The sequence below is a fragment of the Diceros bicornis genome, chromosome 32 (assembly GCF_020826845.1).
Source record: "Diceros bicornis minor isolate mBicDic1 chromosome 32, mDicBic1.mat.cur, whole genome shotgun sequence".
NCBI classification, from domain to species: domain Eukaryota; kingdom Metazoa; phylum Chordata; class Mammalia; order Perissodactyla; family Rhinocerotidae; genus Diceros; species Diceros bicornis.
In genome coordinates this window covers 19303188-19322154 of record NC_080771.1, presented here as the reverse complement: position 1 = coordinate 19322154, position 18967 = coordinate 19303188, and the positions used below count along the sequence as shown (strand labels likewise).

At 57.0% G+C, this 18967-nt stretch overlaps 1 protein-coding gene across 1 annotated transcript in view; it reads left to right on the top strand.

The window, feature by feature from the left end:
* ATP6V0D1 (ATPase H+ transporting V0 subunit d1) overlaps positions 1-18967 on the top strand; it is a 39051-nt gene that overhangs the window by 14685 nt on the left and 5399 nt on the right. Inside the window, exons 2-3 of the mRNA XM_058528035.1 lie at positions 9567-9738; positions 18113-18291. Coding sequence (XP_058384018.1) covers positions 9567-9738; positions 18113-18291 — 351 coding nt within the window. The remainder of the gene's footprint in view (positions 1-9566; positions 9739-18112; positions 18292-18967) is intronic.

Genomic DNA, 18967 nt, shown 5'->3' with positions numbered 1-18967 from the left:
TCCTGGCCTGGGCTGCTCTGTCCAGTTTCTATGAGCTGCAGGGAATGAGACTTCATACTGAGAGCAACATGGCTTATAGCCCCAAAAGAGGTTTGATTCTGTGAGCCCATCCATAAGGCCTAAGTCTAAGCAAAGTGAGTGTTTCCATAGCTTTGGCTCTAGGCCCTGTGGAGCTGGCAGGATGCTGGCAGGATCCAGCCTTACCGTGCTTCATCTCACTGTGAACAGCAGCCTCTGGGGGCCCTAAAACTGCCTTCCCCCCATCCAGGTGAGCTCCAGCTTTCCTTAGTGTCCTTCTCCCAGAGATCTATGCATGTAGAACAGACGTCCAGCATCATGGTTGACAGGGTTGCTCAGGCAGTGCGGCCAATGCACCCGGGAGTCAGACATGGGCATGGGCCAGCTTCTGAGCAAGCTCACTGCCACAGCTGGCCTTCCCTCAGCTGCCTGGCACCTGGCCAGGCCAGACCACTTTATCTCTCTCACTCACACTCAGGCAGACTTACACCTTTGGGAAAATGAAAAGAAGCTCTTCCCTGCAGCCCCAGATCCACTTCAACCTTCAGGTTTTATAGCTGCAGTGGCAAGCATGGAGAAGGAAGAGCTTGCTCAAGGTCAAAGTGCAGGGTAGGAGCAGAGGTGGGTGTGGCCCCTGCCTCCCAAGGCGAGGCTGGGTTGCTAGATTCTCAGGCTGGGCTATGGCAGGGGAACATAAGGAAGCTGCCCTCGAAGCCCTGTGTCTGCAGGGACAGGCTAGTCCCGTGGAGCCCTAGGGCCTGGGTGGGGTGTCCTGTTGAGGGGTTATCCATATGGATCTCCACTCAGTCAGAGGAGAGCTGCTTGGAACTTGCCCTGGGTGCAGCAGTAACCGGTTCTGCCCCTCCCTTTGGCTCATGGGACCATCGCCTGCCTGGCACCCTCCTGACTGTCGGATGGGTTAACTTCCTCATAGGATGTGAGAGATGCTTTCATTCTCCCAGCTGCAGGGACGAGGTGTTCCTGAGAGCATGAGGGTAATTAAATGTGGCTCTGCCACCATCTACCACCTGTCTCGGAGCAGGGAGAACGGTGGTGAGCCTGGGTCAAACATCCTGCTGCCTCCTTGACCTGGGGAGTGACACTCCCTTTTGATCCTTGTATCTGATGTTGCTGGTAGGTGGTGCCACTGGCCCTTGGTGTCAGCTGGCCACCTCTGCAGATCAGTCCCATCCCCCTTCTGCGAATGCTTACCTGACTAAAAGGCCTCCAGCGTGAAACAAAGTGCTGGTCTAGGGACCCAGGAAGGAGAACTCACTGTCCTTTCCCCGTAGGAGCTCTGCCTTGCGCCATCTGAAACCCAGTAACTTGCATGTGGCTGTGCCAGCAGTAGACTCCAGGTTCTTCCCAAAGCTGCTGGCCCGCCAGCCTGGGGGCTTCCCATAGAGCAAGAGCTGCCCTTGGCTGCACCACCTCTTGCCTGCTCCTGAGGCCCCCAGGGCAGCAGCTCAGGGTGTGGTGGGTGGTGCAGAGTTAGGTCCTAGCCTCTATCTGCCCAGGTCCCTGGGGCTGCCCAAAGCTTTATATTGGTAGGTGAGGTGAGACATGGGCTTGGGGACAAGAGTCCCAGATTTTGAGCCAACTCTGTTCCTCCTTCCCCAGGAGATAGCAGAGTGGGGCCTGTGTGTTTGCATGCCCACGCTGCACAAGGGCCCCTACAGCTTTTATGGAGGGGAGAAGGACATGCCAGAGCCCCAGGGCAAGGATCAGGACAGACCATGGGAAGGAAAGGGAGGGGCATTCTGAGGAACACTGAGTAGGACAGCCTGAGCAACAGCCTGGAGTCAAGAACACAGACCACCTGACTGGGGCTGAGAGTGTTAGTTGAGAAGCTCTGGGTGGGATTCTCTCTGTCAGAAGACATGGGCTGCGGTGTGCTGTGCTCAGTTCTCTCTGTATACCACTGCCTCTGTTCAGTGTCTGGCAGATGCCCTGGGAGACTGGCTCTGCAGGGCCTTTCACCAGGTGACTGGCCAGGAACCTGGGTCCAGGTAGATTCCACAAGCTGCTTAGGGCCAAGCTGTGGGACAGGATTCAAACTCAGGTCACTGTGGCTCCAAAGCCCAGGTTCTCTCTCTTCCCTTAGAGCCACTCCGCTACCTAAGGAGCAATGTCCTGAAACCAAAGATCTGACAAAATGGGGCTGCAGAGAGGAGCTGGGGCTGTGGCATGGACCAGCTAATGGATGATGCATGGACCTGCACTGGCCAGGGCAAGGGGTCATGGACACTTTAGTTGAGGGGAGGATAGTGCCAAGGCTCTGGCTGGGGAATGGCAGGCGGCACCTCAGGGAGGGGAGGAGGACCTGGCATTTGATAGGAAGAGCTGGAACTCAGAGTGAGTCAGTTGGTATTACATGAGGTTTGCGGGGGGCCTGTGATGGGCCCTGGCAGAGGCCTGAGGACAAAGAGGATGCTTAGTCTGTGCTACAGGCCCTGGTAAACCCAGGGTTAATGGTTTCCATGCTATGGCTCCTACACTCGGAGTTCTAGATGTGGTACTCTGACCCTGCAGAGCCAGCCAGCCCGTGCATACATCTGCCTTGGAGCTGACATGAAGAAGAGGTCTCACTTACCTGCAGAGCCTAGGGAGGAGACTCAGGCATAGCACATTTGCCGATGGGGGCGCTGTGGCTCTGTTGGACCACCAGCCTGGCCATCTGTCCACATCTGTGTATATGTCTGAGTTTCTCTGCTTTGATCCCCTGGATATTGCAGCACTGGAGAGCCTCTGGGGCAGAACGAGCACTGGAAGTGGAGCCCAGATCTGGTCCTTTCAAAGTAGACTCTCACCTGGGCCCAGGAGGAAGTGGTGGAACAGGCTCCAAGGCCCTGCCACCCTTGAGAGGAGTAAGCACACTAGGCTCTAGGGAGCATATTCACACATCTGGTTTCACTCAGTGGGCCACAATTCCTGAAAACCCCTGAGCTCCCCAGGAGAGCATCGTTGAGTGACCTTTGGAAAAGCAGAAGTGAAGTCTGGGAACACACTGTACTCTCACACTCTGCCATGGCCAGCTGGCCAGCAGGGCCCCTCTGTGGGCCATGAGGCAGTGGGTGAATCTAGAGCAGGGGGGCTGCCCCGCCTAGTGTACTGTGCCAGGAGCTGCCTCTATGCCTACAGGGCCCCTGGGGCAGTGTGGGACCAACCCCCTGGCATGGTCCAAGACTGTCCCTTCCTGCCTCCCGAGGGCCCTTGAGGAAGGGCTGGAGAGGCCACATGCTGACTGCCCCTGGGAGCCCTGGAGGGCCTGAAAGATCACTGTCAGGGCTGGCAGGATCTGGGAAAGGTTTCAGGAAGTGGATGGGGGCAGGGCTGCCCAGCTGCCACCTCTCAAGGCCTGGTTGGGGCTGGCTGCCAAGCCCACACTTTGTCCCACAGAGAGGAGAGAGTGCTGGTCAGACAAGGAGTCCTCATGCCTTCCTGCTTTCAGGGGCTGGGGTGGAAATCAGGGGTGCCAGCTAGGGTCAGAGCTCTGCTGCTGAAGGGTGCTGGCCCTGGAGACCTGGGTTGAGGGGAACCAGGGGGTGAAGGGACAAGTGGAAGCTATGGGGCCAGCTTGAGTCTGGTGTGGCTCTACGAGCCATGTGAGGAACAGCTGTGCCAGGTGGGTGTTGGGCTGCAGCCTGCCCAGGAGCCTTCAGAGAGCTCAGCTGGACCCTGCTGGAGCCTGAGCAGTGGTCTTTGACAGGCAATCAGAAGGTGGTCAGTAGTGCCCTGTGGAGGAGGGTGGGCAGGAGCTCTCACTTTCCAGGCTAGAGGTGTGCCCTCCCAACCCAGCTTCTCTGGCTGGGCCTGAGGAAGCAGCCCTGTTTCCTATACTTGAAGGGCTTTTCTCTAGGGCATCCTGTAGATTTCCCTGGAGGTCTTACTTGGGGCAGAGATCACAGGCAGGTCACTCTAGCTGGACAATAGCACTGGTAGAGCAAAGTCAAGGGTTGAGGCTAAGGCAGTGCTAGGGCTGAGGGTGTGAGGCCTCCCACGCTGTGGGGAGGAAGCAGGGCTCTAGCTCTTAGGCCACAGGGGCCACCGGGTAAAGGTGACAATGACACATTGGAGTTGGAGGACTTCATTCTGCTGACAGTGTAGAGAGTGGACTTCGGAGCAGGGAGCCAAGATGTGGGGCAGGAGGCCAGCAAAAGGGGACCGTGGCCGTGAGGAGGCCTGAGCGGTACCAGGAGATGGAGTTGGGGGGAGAGGCACCAGAACATTGGGGACAGGTGACACTAGGAAGCAGAGGAGGTATGGGAGGGTCTTGGGTGGGGTGAAGGGTGCTGAGAAGCAGGCCCAAGGCCCTCAGGGAAGGCTGGAGGCACTGGGAAACTGAGTTGATCGGCTTCCTCTGAGGAGGGCTTTAGGTCCGACTTCAGAGGGAACTTCCTGATAGCAGCAGCATCTTCTTGGACGTGAGAAATCAGCCTCTGAGGAAGTCTTGTTGTGAGAGATCCCAGGCTGGCCAGACATTCCTGGTGCTGGGCCATGGATGGGAGGATTTGGGGTAGACAGCTGGGCTTGTGGGTAGACCAGAGTGGTCCCCCGAGTCTGTGCTAAACAGAACACTGCTCATGCCTCAGCCCAGGCACATCTGGGGCTCTCAGGGGCCGTCACTGATGCTGTCAGGCTGCTGAGCCCAGGGCGCAGAGCAGAACTAGCTCCTGCCTTCCCAGAGCCCCTGGCGTCCTCGGCTGCCCTTGGGGGTGGGCCAGGGCTGGGTGGCCGGGTCTCCCACGAAGCTCTCAACAAGTTCCAGGCCTCTCCTCCTGTGCTCAGATCCCACCCCCAGTCACACCCCCTCCTCCGCATCCACATCCGTCAGAGCAGGAAGCTGGTTGTGGGGGGAGGTTTCTAACAGCCTTGTCCCAGCCCTGAGGACTGTCTGAAGTGCTTGGGGCTGCCAGCCGCTGGGCCTGAGCGCAGGATTTCTCGAACAGGGTCAGAGCTGGTTCAGAAGCCTGTGTGGTCCAAGCTGAGGGATCAGCTTGCCTGCCTGCCTCAAGCTTGCCTTCTTGGCTGGCAAGCTGTCCCCTCTCTCTGGGACACAGGGAGACACGGGGCTTGGCCAGAGAAAGTGGTCTGGAATGGTCCCTTGACATCATCCCTGGGGGTTTTAAAAAATGAGTTTCCTGGTAAGGAAGACTCCTCAGGCCTTGGGCAGGATTCTCAGTATAGTCTCCCGGGTTTGCTCTGATCTGACAAACGCCAGCAGAAACCACCCGGCCGTCTGCGTTCCAGCAGTGCTCAGAGCTGTGGCTTCCCCAGATGCAGTGTCAGCAGAACGCAGCAGCCAGGGCCCAGGGGTGTTTGCTGTAAGGCCCACGCTAAGCCCCAGGGGTGGAGGGGCATGCAAAGGAGAGCCCACCACTCAGCTTTGCCCCTTTCATTCACATGCACACTTTCCTAGCTTCTCTAGGAATGATTCACTCCACAAGTGATGCCAGAGGGACTTGTCTGTGAGTCGTGACAGTCCAGGGCCTCTGTCAGGTGTGCAGTGAGTGTCTAGGCTGCTTCCAAGTTTGTGGAGGCGGCACGCCCTGACCTCTCTCACCCCTCTGCCACTTGCCTGTTCTGGGACTAAAGTCTTTCTGGGAAGCTGGGTCCATATGTGAAAGGCCCATCCTGGGCCAAGGGCTGTGGGAGAATGTGGTCAGGGATGTAAAGGGTTGGGGAGGAGAGGAGACCAGGGTTGGGAATGGACAGAATCCACCAGGCCTGGTCCGTGTCTCGGCCCCTCTATGCCTGACTGTGGGACCCTGGACAAGTTTCATGTTCTCTCTGATTTCTCTTTTCTGAGTCTGTGAAATGGGCATGGCTGGAAAGTTTAGCATACAGGGTGCTCCTGGCATGGGGCTGAGTACTCAGCAGGGCCCCATCTGTTTCCAGTTAGAATGAGTCTTGGTTCCCGCCTCGTGTTGGGGTGCTGACTCCCACTTGACCAGTGCCGGGTGTTGGATGGAGTCAGTGGGGGCTGCAGGAGGAGAGGGTACTTGGTTGTGGGGAGCAAGCCTTCCCAGGGAGAGAAACCATGTAGAGTAAAGGCAGAGGCTGGAGCAGAGGAAGTTGCACACTGCTGGAGAGCTCGGGAGGCTAGAGTGGGAGGTGACGGCACCCAGGGAAGCCTTCCAGCAATATGGGTGCCTGGGGGAGGCCTGGCCCTTGGATGCTTCGGAGCGTAGGAATCAGGAGGCTGGGCTGGGGTCCAGGGCCTGGACTTGCCGTCCCAGGGAATAGTGAGGCCACTGGCAGGAGGGGCCCTGCCAAGAGGACTGGGTTTTGCCTTGGGGCCCTCCCTGTGCATCTGGCCTGGCCTCTAGGCCCAGCTGTGAGCTGGAGAGGGAGGAGTCTCATCGCCTGAGAAGGGCTCTTGACTAGCTGCGGTGGCTGAGTGGACAAACGGACAGGTTTGGGCTGGAAGCTGCTGCACCAGACGGTCTGACCCAGAACACCACATTCCGGCCAGGACTTCCAGCAGCTGTCTGCTCCGCAGCTTCCCCTAGTGGAGATTTGAGCGCCTGCTGTGCCCGGACCAGAACCCCCTGCCCACTTTTTTTTCAAGTATTACAATGTTTATTGATAGATACAAGTATATAAAATCAGGGCGTGAATATGACTCAGTAAATTACCTAGACTTAATTTCAGTACTGTAATCAGAGGGACCAATTCCTAGTCTCACCATTTGTTTCACACCCACAAAAACCACTCTAAGGGCATTAATGATCTCTCACAACTGATCGGTTTTGTGCAAGTAAACCACATTTCTTTCATTTTATTTTTTTTTATTTTATTATTATTATTTTTTATAATTTTATTTATTTATTTTTTTCTCCAAAGCCCCAGTAGATAGTTGCATGTTGCAGTTGCACATCCTTCTAGTCGCTGTATGTGGGACGCGTCCTCAGCATGGCCGGAGAAGCGGTGCGTCGGTGCGCGCCCGGGATCCGAACCCCAGGCCGTCAGCAGCGGAGTGTGCGCACCCAACCGCTAAGCCACTGGGCCGGCCCACCACGTTTCTTTTAAAAAGACTTGTGCACTTGTCCCGAGTCAAGGATATTAAAATCTAGCACATAAAGCCCATTGCTAGAGGTAGAAATACAGGTGATATACTGTTACAGTGACAGCCATCAATTACAGTTAACAATCAAATGGATAATCAAATATTGCAGTATTACTGAGTGCAAAGCACCTTCTCTCCTCCATGCCTTGTTCCAGACTTAGGTGGGCCTTGGCCAGACTGCGGTGAGGATGGGAAGGAATCAAGCGCAGGGCGAGGACTCATGGTAGACGGCCTGGAGTGAGGACATAGGAGTGTGCACACCTCCTGGGCAAAAAGGCTGCAGGGTCCATGGGGCAGAACAGGGAGCTGGTGGCTTCTCCTTGCCCCACCTTGCTGTCTGTTCTGTCCTCCTTTTAGGTGGCCATGGGAGAAAAGTAGATGTGAATGGTATAGGGATGGTGAAGGCAGCAGATGGTGAAGGCCTCTTGCAGGCCTCACGAGGTTAAAGTCCACTCTGTGAGGGCCTAGGAGCCACAGAGGACGTGAATGCTGCCTGCCATCCGGGTGCCACCCAGAGATGTAGGTGGAAAACGTCCACTCCAGCAGCGTGCATACTCCTTCCTCCCACATACTGTTCCATCTCTTCTTTAGCATACCTGACTCCAGGCTGGGATCATTCTTCTCTTGATGGAGCACAGGAGGAGGGGCATCACAGGAGTCCCCTAAGCCTGTAGAGGGATCATGTGCCTTCCCGTCTAAGCAGCTCAGAGTAGCATGGCCCTCTAGGCCCGTGGACACACAAGGAGGCCTTGATCAAGAGAGCTTGTGGAAATGTTCACAAGTGTGACCCTTCCTGTCATCCTCTGAGCAGCTTCCCCAGGGGATAGAAAGTATGCGGTCACCAGTCAGTAGAAGCCAGCCTCAGCTGTTGGGCCTTCATACACATGTGCACACACAGGTCCCTTCTCAGCCAGTGTCCTTGGTATTGCCATCACTACCACAGTGTCCCCTTTTTCAAAATTCAGGAGTAAACTCCTGCTCTCTTCACCAACTCCCTTCTCAGTCTTTCAATCATTCCACAGTTATTTACTGAGCATGAAAACGCACCAGAACATCCTCTGTTCTAGGTTCTAGGACACTGCAGTAACCCAAAGTCCCTGCCGTCATGGAGCTTATGTGTCCTATGCTGGGTGGGATAAGTGTTACAAAGAAAAGTGGCAGAAGTGAAGGGACAGAGTGATGGGGCTATGGGAGAGGCCTCTGAAAAGGAGACGTTTGAGGAGAGATTATCACTTTCTGAGCAAGGGGACAGGGAAAGGCCTTGAGGTGACGAGTGCAGATGAGTGACATGGTCTGCTGTGTTTGTTTGTTTAGAAGTTTGGATTTTATTTATTTATTTTGTGTGTGTGTGTGTGTGTAAGATCAGCCCTGAGCTAACATCTGCTAATCTTCCTCTTTTTGCTGAGGAAGACTGGCTCTGGGCTGACATCCATGCCCATCTTCCTTTACTTTATATGGGACGCCGCCACAGCGTGGCTTGACAAGCGGTGCGTCGGTGTGCGCCCGGGATCCGAACCCCAGGCCACTGCGGCGGAGAGCGCGCACTTAACCCTACGCCACTGGGCTGGCCCCTGCTTTGTGTTTTAAGAAGATCGCTCTGGCTGCTGTGTGGAGAACAGACTGAGGGGTGGGAGGCAAGGGCAAAAGCTGAGAGACTGTCAGGTTGTTGCCATGATCCCTCTGGGTCTCACCTGTCCTGCCTCCCCAGGACCCCTCTGCTCCAGCCTCTCCTCCCTTTTCCCTCACCCCTGTTCTTAACAGCTCAGGAGAGCCTGTGGGATTGGCCAGCCTGCCTCTAGCCACTCCTAGGGCAAGGCCAATCTTTCCTCTCAGCCTTATCTCCCCCTCACACCACTCATTTGCCCTACAGGCCACTTGTCACTCACACCATCCTGTTAGCTGTTTCCTTTGTATTTTCATGTTCCTGCCCTCTGCTGTGGCCCAGCCTTTCATACCCTCTCATCCTCTTAGTCCTATCTTGGTACCCTCTCCACTTTATTCCCAGGGCTTGTGGCATCTCCTTTGTTTCATCTGCAACATTTCTGCCTGGGAGTATGTTGGCTTGCTCCTCTAACCCTAAGGCCCTGGGGGGCAGGCCCATGTTTTATTCTGCTCTAGGTTAGGGCCATCCTAGAGTCCACCATGCAGAAGGGTCTCAAAGGCTGTGAGTTGTGAATGGCACCTTGGATTGAGGTTTCCCAGGCTGCCTTGTCATTTGGAGGAACAACGGTTCTACTTGTGCTTGACTCTGGGGCCCAGTGTACTAAGCTCATGGCCCAAGGGTCTGGGGGCATCTCCAGGGCCTTGGCCTAACTGCCCTGGAGTAGGCCCTGAGCCAGCAGGGACAGGAGGTCAGGGTAGCAGCAGGACACAACTGCAGGGGAGAGACTGGGACCCAGAGTCGGCATGGGGATGGAGACTTGGGGCCCTGGGGAGGCTTAGCACGACCAGCTCTCACCCTGCCGCCCTTGTGTTTCAGACCTGAAGCTGCACCTGCAGAGCACTGACTATGGCAACTTCCTGGCCAATGAGGCATCACCGCTGACAGTGTCAGTCATCGATGACCGGCTCAAGGAAAAGATGGTGGTGGAGTTCCGCCACATGAGGAACCACGCCTATGAGCCACTCGCCAGCTTCCTGGACTTCATTACGTGAGTGTGCCTTATAGTGCCCTCCCCTCCCACTGGGCAGGACAGCTACACCTGCCAGAGTTGGCCCAGCATGGGTTCAGGCCAGCTGCCTGCAGAGTCCTCCCGGGCTGTATGGCTAGGTTGGTTAATCAACAACCCTGGATCTCCAGGCCACCACCCATAAGGTAGGGTCACCGGCTCCTTCACTGCTGGCCAGGAATCTGGTGGGCAGGCAAGAGTGTCCCACGCTGTAGTACCAGATGAAGCCCCTTTCCCTGCGTGCCTGGTGTTACAGAGACTGGGGTGGGGAGACCAGGAGTGGTGGGAGCCCTTTTCCTCACCCACTCAGTAGCACCCATACTGAACACTCACTGGGCCCCCACCCCCCATTGCCAGGGTCAGATGTCAGGAGATGGCAGAGCTCTGAAGAGCCAGGTTTTTGGGGTGGACCATTCAGGCTCTCGGGCCCTGTCGGGGCTGAGGCCCATTCTCCATCTTCTCTGACCGTGGCCCTGGGTCTTGGGGAGAAGGGGTTGGGGGTGGGGGAGCTGAACACCTGGCTGCCTTTCCCAGTTCTGGCCGAAGCCCCCATGCTTAAGACCTGTGGCTGCCCAGCTTCCCCATCGTGTAACCCTGGGTGAAGCTCTGCCTCCACTAAGCTCCTGGAGATGCTGAGCAGAGGAAAGGACCCTGGGACCTGCAGGTGGTGGGGAGGGCTCTTGGACAAGGCAGCCTCTGCTTGCCAGGTATGCTTGTGGAAACAGGGAGGTAGAGAGGCCTCCTCTGCAGGGATGGCCCAGGAACCACAAGCCCCTGTAGAGGGCTGCCCTACACAAGTGGTGAGCAGAGGCATGATCGGTGGCTGGCTGATGTGAGTGTGCTCTATGTTGGTGAAGTATGAGTGTGTGTTGTAGGGAAGCATTTCCAGGCATTCTTCTGGGTACTGTCTAGCTTCTACTATTCCCTGATTGCAGTACCTCCACCCTCCTCCTTGGAACCTAGCACACCTACCCTGCTTGTCCCTTCAGGAACAGGGCTGGATGCCTGCTGCCTGGTCTGATTCCCACCACCAGCAAGGAGCAGCTACTTGCTCAAGATTCACTTTCTCAAGTGGGTGCTGCAGCCGGAAGGGCTCTATTCTCGGATGAGGACCACAGGATGAGACACCTGAAGGGCTCAGGGAACTTGCCTAGGCTGGGAAGCAGGCTGTCTCCTGGGGGCCTCCTTCCCCAGGGGCCTCCTTGCTGTCCTGGCTGGGCCCATAATCACACTGCCCTGGCCCCCGTCAGGGTACAGCCAACGTGGTCTTACTGGGACAGGAGGCCAGAGATAGGTTGTGTCTTGTGCTGCTGTGTTGGGCATCACACTGCAGTGCCCCGTTTGTCAGTCAACCCCTGGTCTGGGCCTGTGTGTCCCTTGCCCCAAGGCCAGAGCCAAGGACATACCAGGAAGCAGAGCCCAGCCTTCAGCTTGTTTGCACAAGGCTCCTTTGGCTTCCTGGTGAATGCTCTGGCCTTGCCAGCTAGGTTGGCCAGATGAGGCCTGGCCCCATCTGGCCAGTGGTCGGAGGGCAGATGCCATCCATCCTGCTGCCTGCTTGGCCACCTGCCTGTGGAGCTAGCCCCTGGCCTATCTTAGTGCCCTCAGAGGCTTGATCTCAGCCTGCCAGGCTGTGAAACCGGAGAGGGCTCTGAGCGTGACTGAGGCCACACAGCCGTGAGCTCTTTGCTGAAGGTTGGCTGCAAGCACCAAGTGGGCTTAAAGCAGCCAAGCACTGTCCTGTGGCAGGCTGTCACTTCTGCGCCCCTTCCATTCGTGGGTGATTGTGCCTTACAGGCTTCGTATCCCTCACTCTTGCCCTCACTCAGGAAGAGCTCAGCAGCCACATGTCAGCCCATCTGAGCCTGTAGCTGCTCATTCCATGACCTTGTCATCTCCAGTGACCCACTCCTCTGCTCTTGACTTCAGCCACCTCCACCGATAACTGCCCAAGGATATGTCACCACTTGGAAATTCTCCACCCCTGAAATTGCTGAGTCAGGCACCCCCTCTCTACCCATAGCCCTCAGTTCCTCCAGCCCACTCGCAGTCCCTTGTGGGATGCAAGTTCCAGACACAGCAGGACTGGGCCTAGCTTCCTCCCCTGCTGCCCCTTCTGTCTTGATTTTCCTCCCTCCCCGGCTGAGATTCCCTGGTCCATTGTTCACGCACTCTTGTGCCAACATCCGCAGCTCTTTTGGCTGCCTGTCTCATGGTCCCGCCCGGCTGGCAGCCCCCCAACCCTGGAGGAGTCCCAGCAGCCTCCAGCCTGGAGGTGCTCTCCCCCGCCTCTGCTGCCGGGAGCAAAGCTGGGGAAGCCGATGTTGGGCGGGTGATCCCTATTGCCAGACATGCACGCTTACCAGCTCAGCTGGCTTCAGCTTGTCCCTGCCCAGCTGGCTGCTTGCTCTCCCTACTCAGCACCTTGCAGCCCCCTACTAAGGGTGGGAAGACCACTTATCTTAAACACTATCCCTCTTCTGCCTGCAACCTTCTCTCTGTGCAGACGGCCCACCTCCTCCTCCACAGAGACAATAAAAGCCAATTTGCCTCTCATCTCTGCATCTGTACCCCGCACCCCCAACCCCATTCCGCTGGCAGAGGCGCCCTCCTCTTCTCTTGGGTCCTCCTTCTGCCAGTGTCCTGAGTCCCCTACCTACCCCACTCCCTGGGCCTTGAGTGGCCACTCATCTGCAGCCACCTTCCCTTCCAGATTCTTCCCCTCAGCATCTAAACAAGCTCAGATCTCTCACACCACTAAAAACCTGTCTCATGGGGCCTAAACTTTTCATCTGTTCTCTCACCTTCCCCCATCGTTCAAGCCTCCAGTCTGTGCAGTCCCATTACTCTACCATAAAGCTCTGGCTAAGGTCACCACTGAGCTTCATATGGTCAAGGTCCCCAGGCCTGACCAGAAGCCACCCTCCACTCGCCCCACCAGCAGTCTCCTTCCTCTCGTGGCATCTCTCTGATTTAACTCCTACTTACCTGGCCGTTCTTCCTCAACCACCTCCTCTACCACCTCCTCCACGCTGTCATTCCAGGAGTGAGGAGTGTTGCAGAAAGGGGTGAACCCTTCCGTAGGGGCCTGTCCAAGAGATCTCCCCCAGGCTGGGAACTCACAACTGGCTTCCCTGAGGAGGTGGCTGTTTGGCTGAGGAGAATGATGTTTAAAGAAAGAATTGGGGGAGGGACATTCTAGACTCAGGGAAACATACATGTCCTGAGCAGCTGGAGCGTGGAGCCCCATACCCTAGAGGTGTCCAGAGGAATGTAGCCAGAGAGGAGAGTGTGGTCCCCCTGGTGGTGGAAGCGTCAGTTAGAGGCTCCATCCTGGGTGTGAAGACTTGAGAAAACAGTGCCATTGCTGCCCACAGAGAAAACTGACCCATCTGGGCGGAGGTTGGGACCACCACAGAGGTCACCTTAGCTGCACCCCTCGAGTCTCTTAGTTGCCTTCAGAGCTGCCCCAGATGACTGGAACTGGCTTCCGCGGGAGGCGATGAGTTCCTGGTCAGTCAACGTGTGCAAACGGAAGCTGATTAAGGCCTCCTCTACCCTCCCATGGTGAGAGACGGTGTCCAGTGGTTTTGTAGATCCTAGCCAGCCTTCAGCCAACACTCATGACCAATATCAGCTCTGGGCCAGGCCCAATGCCAGGAGGGAGGGAGATGTATCAATGTAATGGGGTGGGTGCCAGTGGTGGTATCAACAGCTCCTGGAAAGGCCTGTGGGCAGCTGCTACAAATGGAGCCCTGGGTCACAGGAGGCTTCCCAGCGTTGAGAGGACTCCAGGATCAGGTAGGGTTAGAGAGGCCACTTGGGAGAGTCGGTGGTCAGAGTGGAGGCAGCTGCCTGGCATGCGGCAGACAGGCCCTGAGTGAGAGAGGTCCCCGTAAAGTAGACTGTCATCAATCATGTGGTCTTGAAATGATCAACTCAATTTCTTGGCAATAACATGTAATATGTCCCTGTACCCAGGGTTCCTTCCAGGCCCAGCTTGCTGTGTGACTTGAGATAGAGTCTCTATTAGGGTTTATTGGCTTTGGAGAGGATCTTGATCTGGGCCATTCCATGATGGTTTCCCATAAAAGAGTAGGCCCTGAAAGGGAAGCTAGGAAAGTTGCTTGTGGGAGAAGTGAGTCTGGTCTCCAGGGATTCCCAGGTGGGTCCCAAAGGCCTTTGTCCTTAAATGAGTGAGCCTCCCTGGAGGGGGCCATCCCCCATGTGCAGCATCTGCCTGTAGCCCTGGTACCCACTGGCAGAGCTGGAGCAGGGTAACCTGCATCATCTGGGGAAGGTGAAGTCTCATCTTTCTCCTGTACCAAGGGCCTCAGTGCTACCAACCTGGAATGGGCAGCTGCAAGGAGGCTTTGTCCCAAGACAATGGCCTCGAGTGCCCAGTGGGCCTGTTAGCACACCTGCCATTCTCCCCAGGACGCATTGCTGCAACCTTGGGCCCTGCTGGGTCACAGAGAGCATCAGGTTTCTTTTGGCCTCCCTATCCTGGCCCTCCAGTCCCCTCTATCCACAACCACTGTTCTGGATTGACGGCAGGGTCTCTACAGGCTGGAGCTCTAGACCTGTTGTGGTTTCTGGGACCTAGGTTAGACCTGGCTTCTCCCTCGAGGGAGAGCCAGCACCGATACTATTTGCCTGAGCCTGAGGGAGAGCACACGGGAGCTTTTCAAGGCCCAGAAAGCTCAGGTCAAGTGACAGGACCCACCTGGGCCTCTAAGGAGGGGCAAGATTTTAATGAGGAGAAGGTCTGGGCCTTACTAGCTCTACTATGGGCCACACTTCAGTCATTCTGATTGTAGAGGGAAAACTGAGGCTTGACAGGTGGTGTCCTGAGACCGTAGCTTGTCTGTGTTCACTTTCTACCCTGGGCAGGGCTCTGCAGGACTCAGATGTGATTGAGCACAGATACTGTTACTAGCAGCCCTTGCTGGAAGCTGTGGATGGACGGATTGGTGGGGGTACCTAGACCTCGTGGCCTCCTCAGCAGCACCAGGCCAGCCTCTCAGGCCGGGCCGAGATGGTGAGAATGTGGCAGCAAGCCATGCTTCTCCAGCAGGTGGCACCAAAAGGCACAGCAGAAGGACAGGGCTTGGCTAGGGGCTCTGAAGACTTCTTGGAGGAAGTGGCTTCCTAAACTCCAACCAGAGACTTCTCTGGGCCCAAGCTGAATCTCCAAGGCACAGAGTGAGGGAGGGCCTCTGGGCAGACGAATAGATACTGCCCCACTCCCACCCTACGAGGGCCTCTTTGGCCTGGCGGGCAGCCGTCTGTCCACTCCCCAGCTGTCTTACTCTGGAGGGAGATGCTGACCAGCTGGAGCCTCATTCTCTCCTACTGAGGCCAAATGAGGGGAGGACTGGTGGAGTGGCTTTCTGGGGGCAGGGAGGCAGCTGCTGAAGCCAGGCAAGGAGGAGGAGGATTTCCCTGCCTGCTGAAGGCCTTGGCCTTGGAGAAGCAGACAGCTGGGCCAGTGTCATCTCTGCTAGGCCTGCCCTGTCTCCTTTCTCCCAGGAAAGAGGATTCTGGCTGTCACTGGACAGGAGAGAAAATTGCAGCGACTTTGTAGTTGACGCAGGGGGAGGGAAGTGCTGGGCCTGGCACAGAATCATCCAAGGCTGGCCTCGCCTGGGTTAGAAGGGGGCCTTGGAAGGGGATGGGGTCTGTGATCATAAGTGGCCCCTTACTTGGCTCAGCATTTTCCTTGGTGCCCAACTAGGACTTCTAGCAGGAGAGGCTGGGGGCAGCCAGGGGGTGCTACCACCAGATCCCATATCTGCTGTCAGGGCTGAAAAGTGAATCATAGCTGGCCTGTTCCACATCACTGGAGGGATAGCAGCAAAGCCAGACAGCGGAGTCTTCCCACAGGGCTCTTCTCCAAGGCTGGGCCAGGGCCCTGAGGAGCACCAGGGCACCTCCCTTGGGCCCTAACCCCAGCCCCATTCCCAACATAACCAGATACCCTGAGTTGTGGGCGCAAGGAGTTGGGGAGGTTTAGAAAAAGGAAACTGGTTTGTGGGGATTCCTCTGAGAAGACAAGGCTAGATGGAGAGTATAGAGCCCCGGGGCACAGGTAAAGGTGCATGGACATTGGCTATGGAGTCGTAGTGTTCCTCTGCCTTATGGTGTAACAAGGTCTGGAACCTTCATTCTCTGTGTCTTATTTCCTGACAGTGGGGCTGGTGATGCTGGTGCTTGTGGGATCAATTAGGTAGTATAGGTCTATAGAGGTAGGCTGTTCTCCCCCTCCCTGTCCAAAGGGTTGTGAGAGCATAAAAGAACATCCTTAGGTTCAGGAGTGGGGGTCTTTGTGGCTGTCTCAGGGAACATGATGGTTAGAGTGGGGCTGGATAGGGTACAGGTGGAGTGTTGTGGGAGGTGGCATGTAGCATGGGTCCAGGAGTATGTGAGATTCTGGAGGCATCAGGGGCAGGAGGGATGTGCTGTTCAGAGTAGAGAAGATAGAGGCTGGGGCTGGAGACCAAGGCACAAAGCTCTGATGGGCTCTCTCAGGTCCCTCCACTCTGCCAATTCTGTCAGGTCAGGGGTAGAAGGCTGACCATTTGGGCCTCTTGGCATGCAGCTGCAAATGGGTCCTGCCTGAAGCCCTCAGTTTGAGAAGGGGGGCCCTGTCTCTTCTCAGCACACATCTTGTAGCTGACCCAGCCGGATTGGGGGTGGAGAGAGGGCAGCTGCCTGGCCCTAAGCCCAGGAGAGCAGAGGTTGTAGCAGGGCGCTGGGCCGGGTGGGGGCTGGGGAAGTGTGCGGCAAACAGGGGGAGTGGGGGTCAGGCCAGGACAGGAGCTGTGGCTTCTTTCTCCTGCCGCCTTCTTGGAGGGCCCTGTGGGAGCTCCCACAATGGCCAGCCCTCTGAGCTGAAGGCTGGGCCCTCACCCTCTTCCCTTTCTTCCCTTGGTTTTGGGGGCCGCTTCCCACCAGGGGTCTTCCTTGGACAGTCTTAGCATTGGGTGCTGAAGATATTGTCACAGGACAGGGGCCTAGCCGTGGCCCACCCAAAAGCTAGGGCAGAGCCTGTGCTCAGTGCCCAATTCAGGGCAGCAGCTTCCACCCCAGCTTTCACCCTTCAGTGGGAGCCCCACTCTGGACTTGGAGGAAGCCCTCCCCACAAGCCTCATCCAGCTCCCTTGTGCCCTGAGTTTATCACTGGTGACAGGCTGGAGGACTGTTGTGGCTCTTGCAGCCTGTGGCCTGGGGCCCTTGTCCTTCTTTGCCCCATCCCCACATACATGACTACATAGAGCTCTCTGCCTCAGCCCATTTGTAGCATTGTCTTCATGGTTGGGGTCAGAGCTTGCCCCTTGCCCAGTCTGAACTGGGCAGCCCCACCCCTTCCCAGCTCCACAGCCCCCTCTGCTGCCCATGTACTATCCAGAGCAGAGAGCCTGGGGGAGCCTCGGCCTGGGACTGACCTGAGCTCGTGTCCAGGTCTCTGGGTCTCCTCCAGGCCATCCTGGGTGGGTGCCTGGCCCTGGCCTCAGGCCCTAAAGGAGGAGGCAGTGCTCTGGCTTTGGAGTGGGGCTGCACAGGGCAGCTGTCTGCCTGCTCCGTCTCTGCCTGACCTGGAGCCTTGCTCCAGAGGGGCCCTCCCACTGGTTCCTCTGTGGCCTTCCCTAGAGAAGCTTGTCCCCACCCCACTCCTCAGCCTTTCCTCCCCTTGCCATCTCCCTCTCCCTCTCTGTCCCCACTCAGCAGCCAGAGTGACCCTGACTGGACTGTGGTGCTCCCTGCTTACATCCTGCTCAGGGAGCCTTAGTGCTCAAAATGAAGGCAGGACCCTCAGCCTGGCCTGCAGGACCATCCTCCAGGCTCCAGCCTGCTGGCTGCACTGCCCTGGTTCCTTTCCCTCTGCAAACGCTGACCGTGCTCAGTTCCTCGAATGCGTCTGTGACTCAGTGAATGCCTCCAGGCCTTGCACACACTGTTCCCTCTTTCCAGAACACACTTTCATCTCCCAGTTCTTTCATCCCCCGGGCTGGCCTGTGTGCCTCACCTCCGTGTGCCCCGGGTTCCTGTGTCCTGCCAGAACACTGTTCACACTGTGGGGGTAGTTACCTGTTTCCCTGTCACTCATGGAGCATGAATTCTGCTGTCTTCCCCCACCAAGGGAGGGACCACGTCTCTTCTGTGGTCCTGGTACTGGAGTAGGGGGCACAGTTTGGCAGGGAGATGAGCCAGTGGCACTTATCTGCAGCACCCTTGAGGCAGTACTCTGTTGAGGGGCTGGTGGCCTGTGCAGGGTGGGGGCAGGGGCGTGGTCTGTGCTGGGACTTCCAAACCCTCCCTGACGGGCTACCCTGCTGTTGTGTGCCTCCCTTAGTTATAGCTACATGATTGACAACGTCATCCTGCTCATCACGGGCACGCTGCACCAGCGCTCTATTGCCGAGCTTGTGCCCAAGTGCCACCCACTAGGCAGCTTCGAGCAGATGGAGGCTGTAAACATCGCGCAGACCCCCGCCGAGCTCTACAATGCCATTCTGGTGGACACGCCCCTGGGTGAGTGGCTGTGGTGGACGAGGGAGGAGGTGGGCAGTGGCATCAGTGGCAGTGCCTCCATGTGGGGTTTACACACCCCTGGGGGCAGCCCTGAGCCAGAAAGCAAAGCCTGCCTACTGCCACTTCCCTTTATCTTCTCCTCAACTTCCTCTCCCATTCTCTCCTCCTCATCCTGCCTTCGGCTCCTTTCATGTTGCTTTGGCTGGGCCAGGCAGGCTACCCCCAGGACCCGACTCAGACCATCTAACTTTGTGAAACTGGCTGCTTTCTCAGAATGCAGAGAAGGGCTGAGCTCATGGAGAGTGGAGAGAGAGTTCTGGTCCCTTGGAGTCTTGGGAGCTCTGACAGACTGTGGCCCCAAGCTGGGCTGGAGTGGCTGGCTGCCTGTGAGGCAGAGGAGGGAAGCAAACAGCTTCACTCGCCTCTGCTGAGCAGGTCCCAGGGGTCAGGTCAGGCAGTATCCAGCAGGATACAGGGTCCATCTCAGAGGCCAAGGAAGGAAGGGGAACTGGGAGCTTCCAGCAGGGCCCCGCCTAGAAAGTGCTTGCTCCTGCCTGCCTTGGAGGCTCGGGAGAAGGCACCAAGGCTGTCACCAGCTAGGACCCTCAAAGCCAGAGTCCTAGTCCCAGGACACCACCTCCAGGAAGCCACCGGGGTTGAACCACTGGTCTCTAAG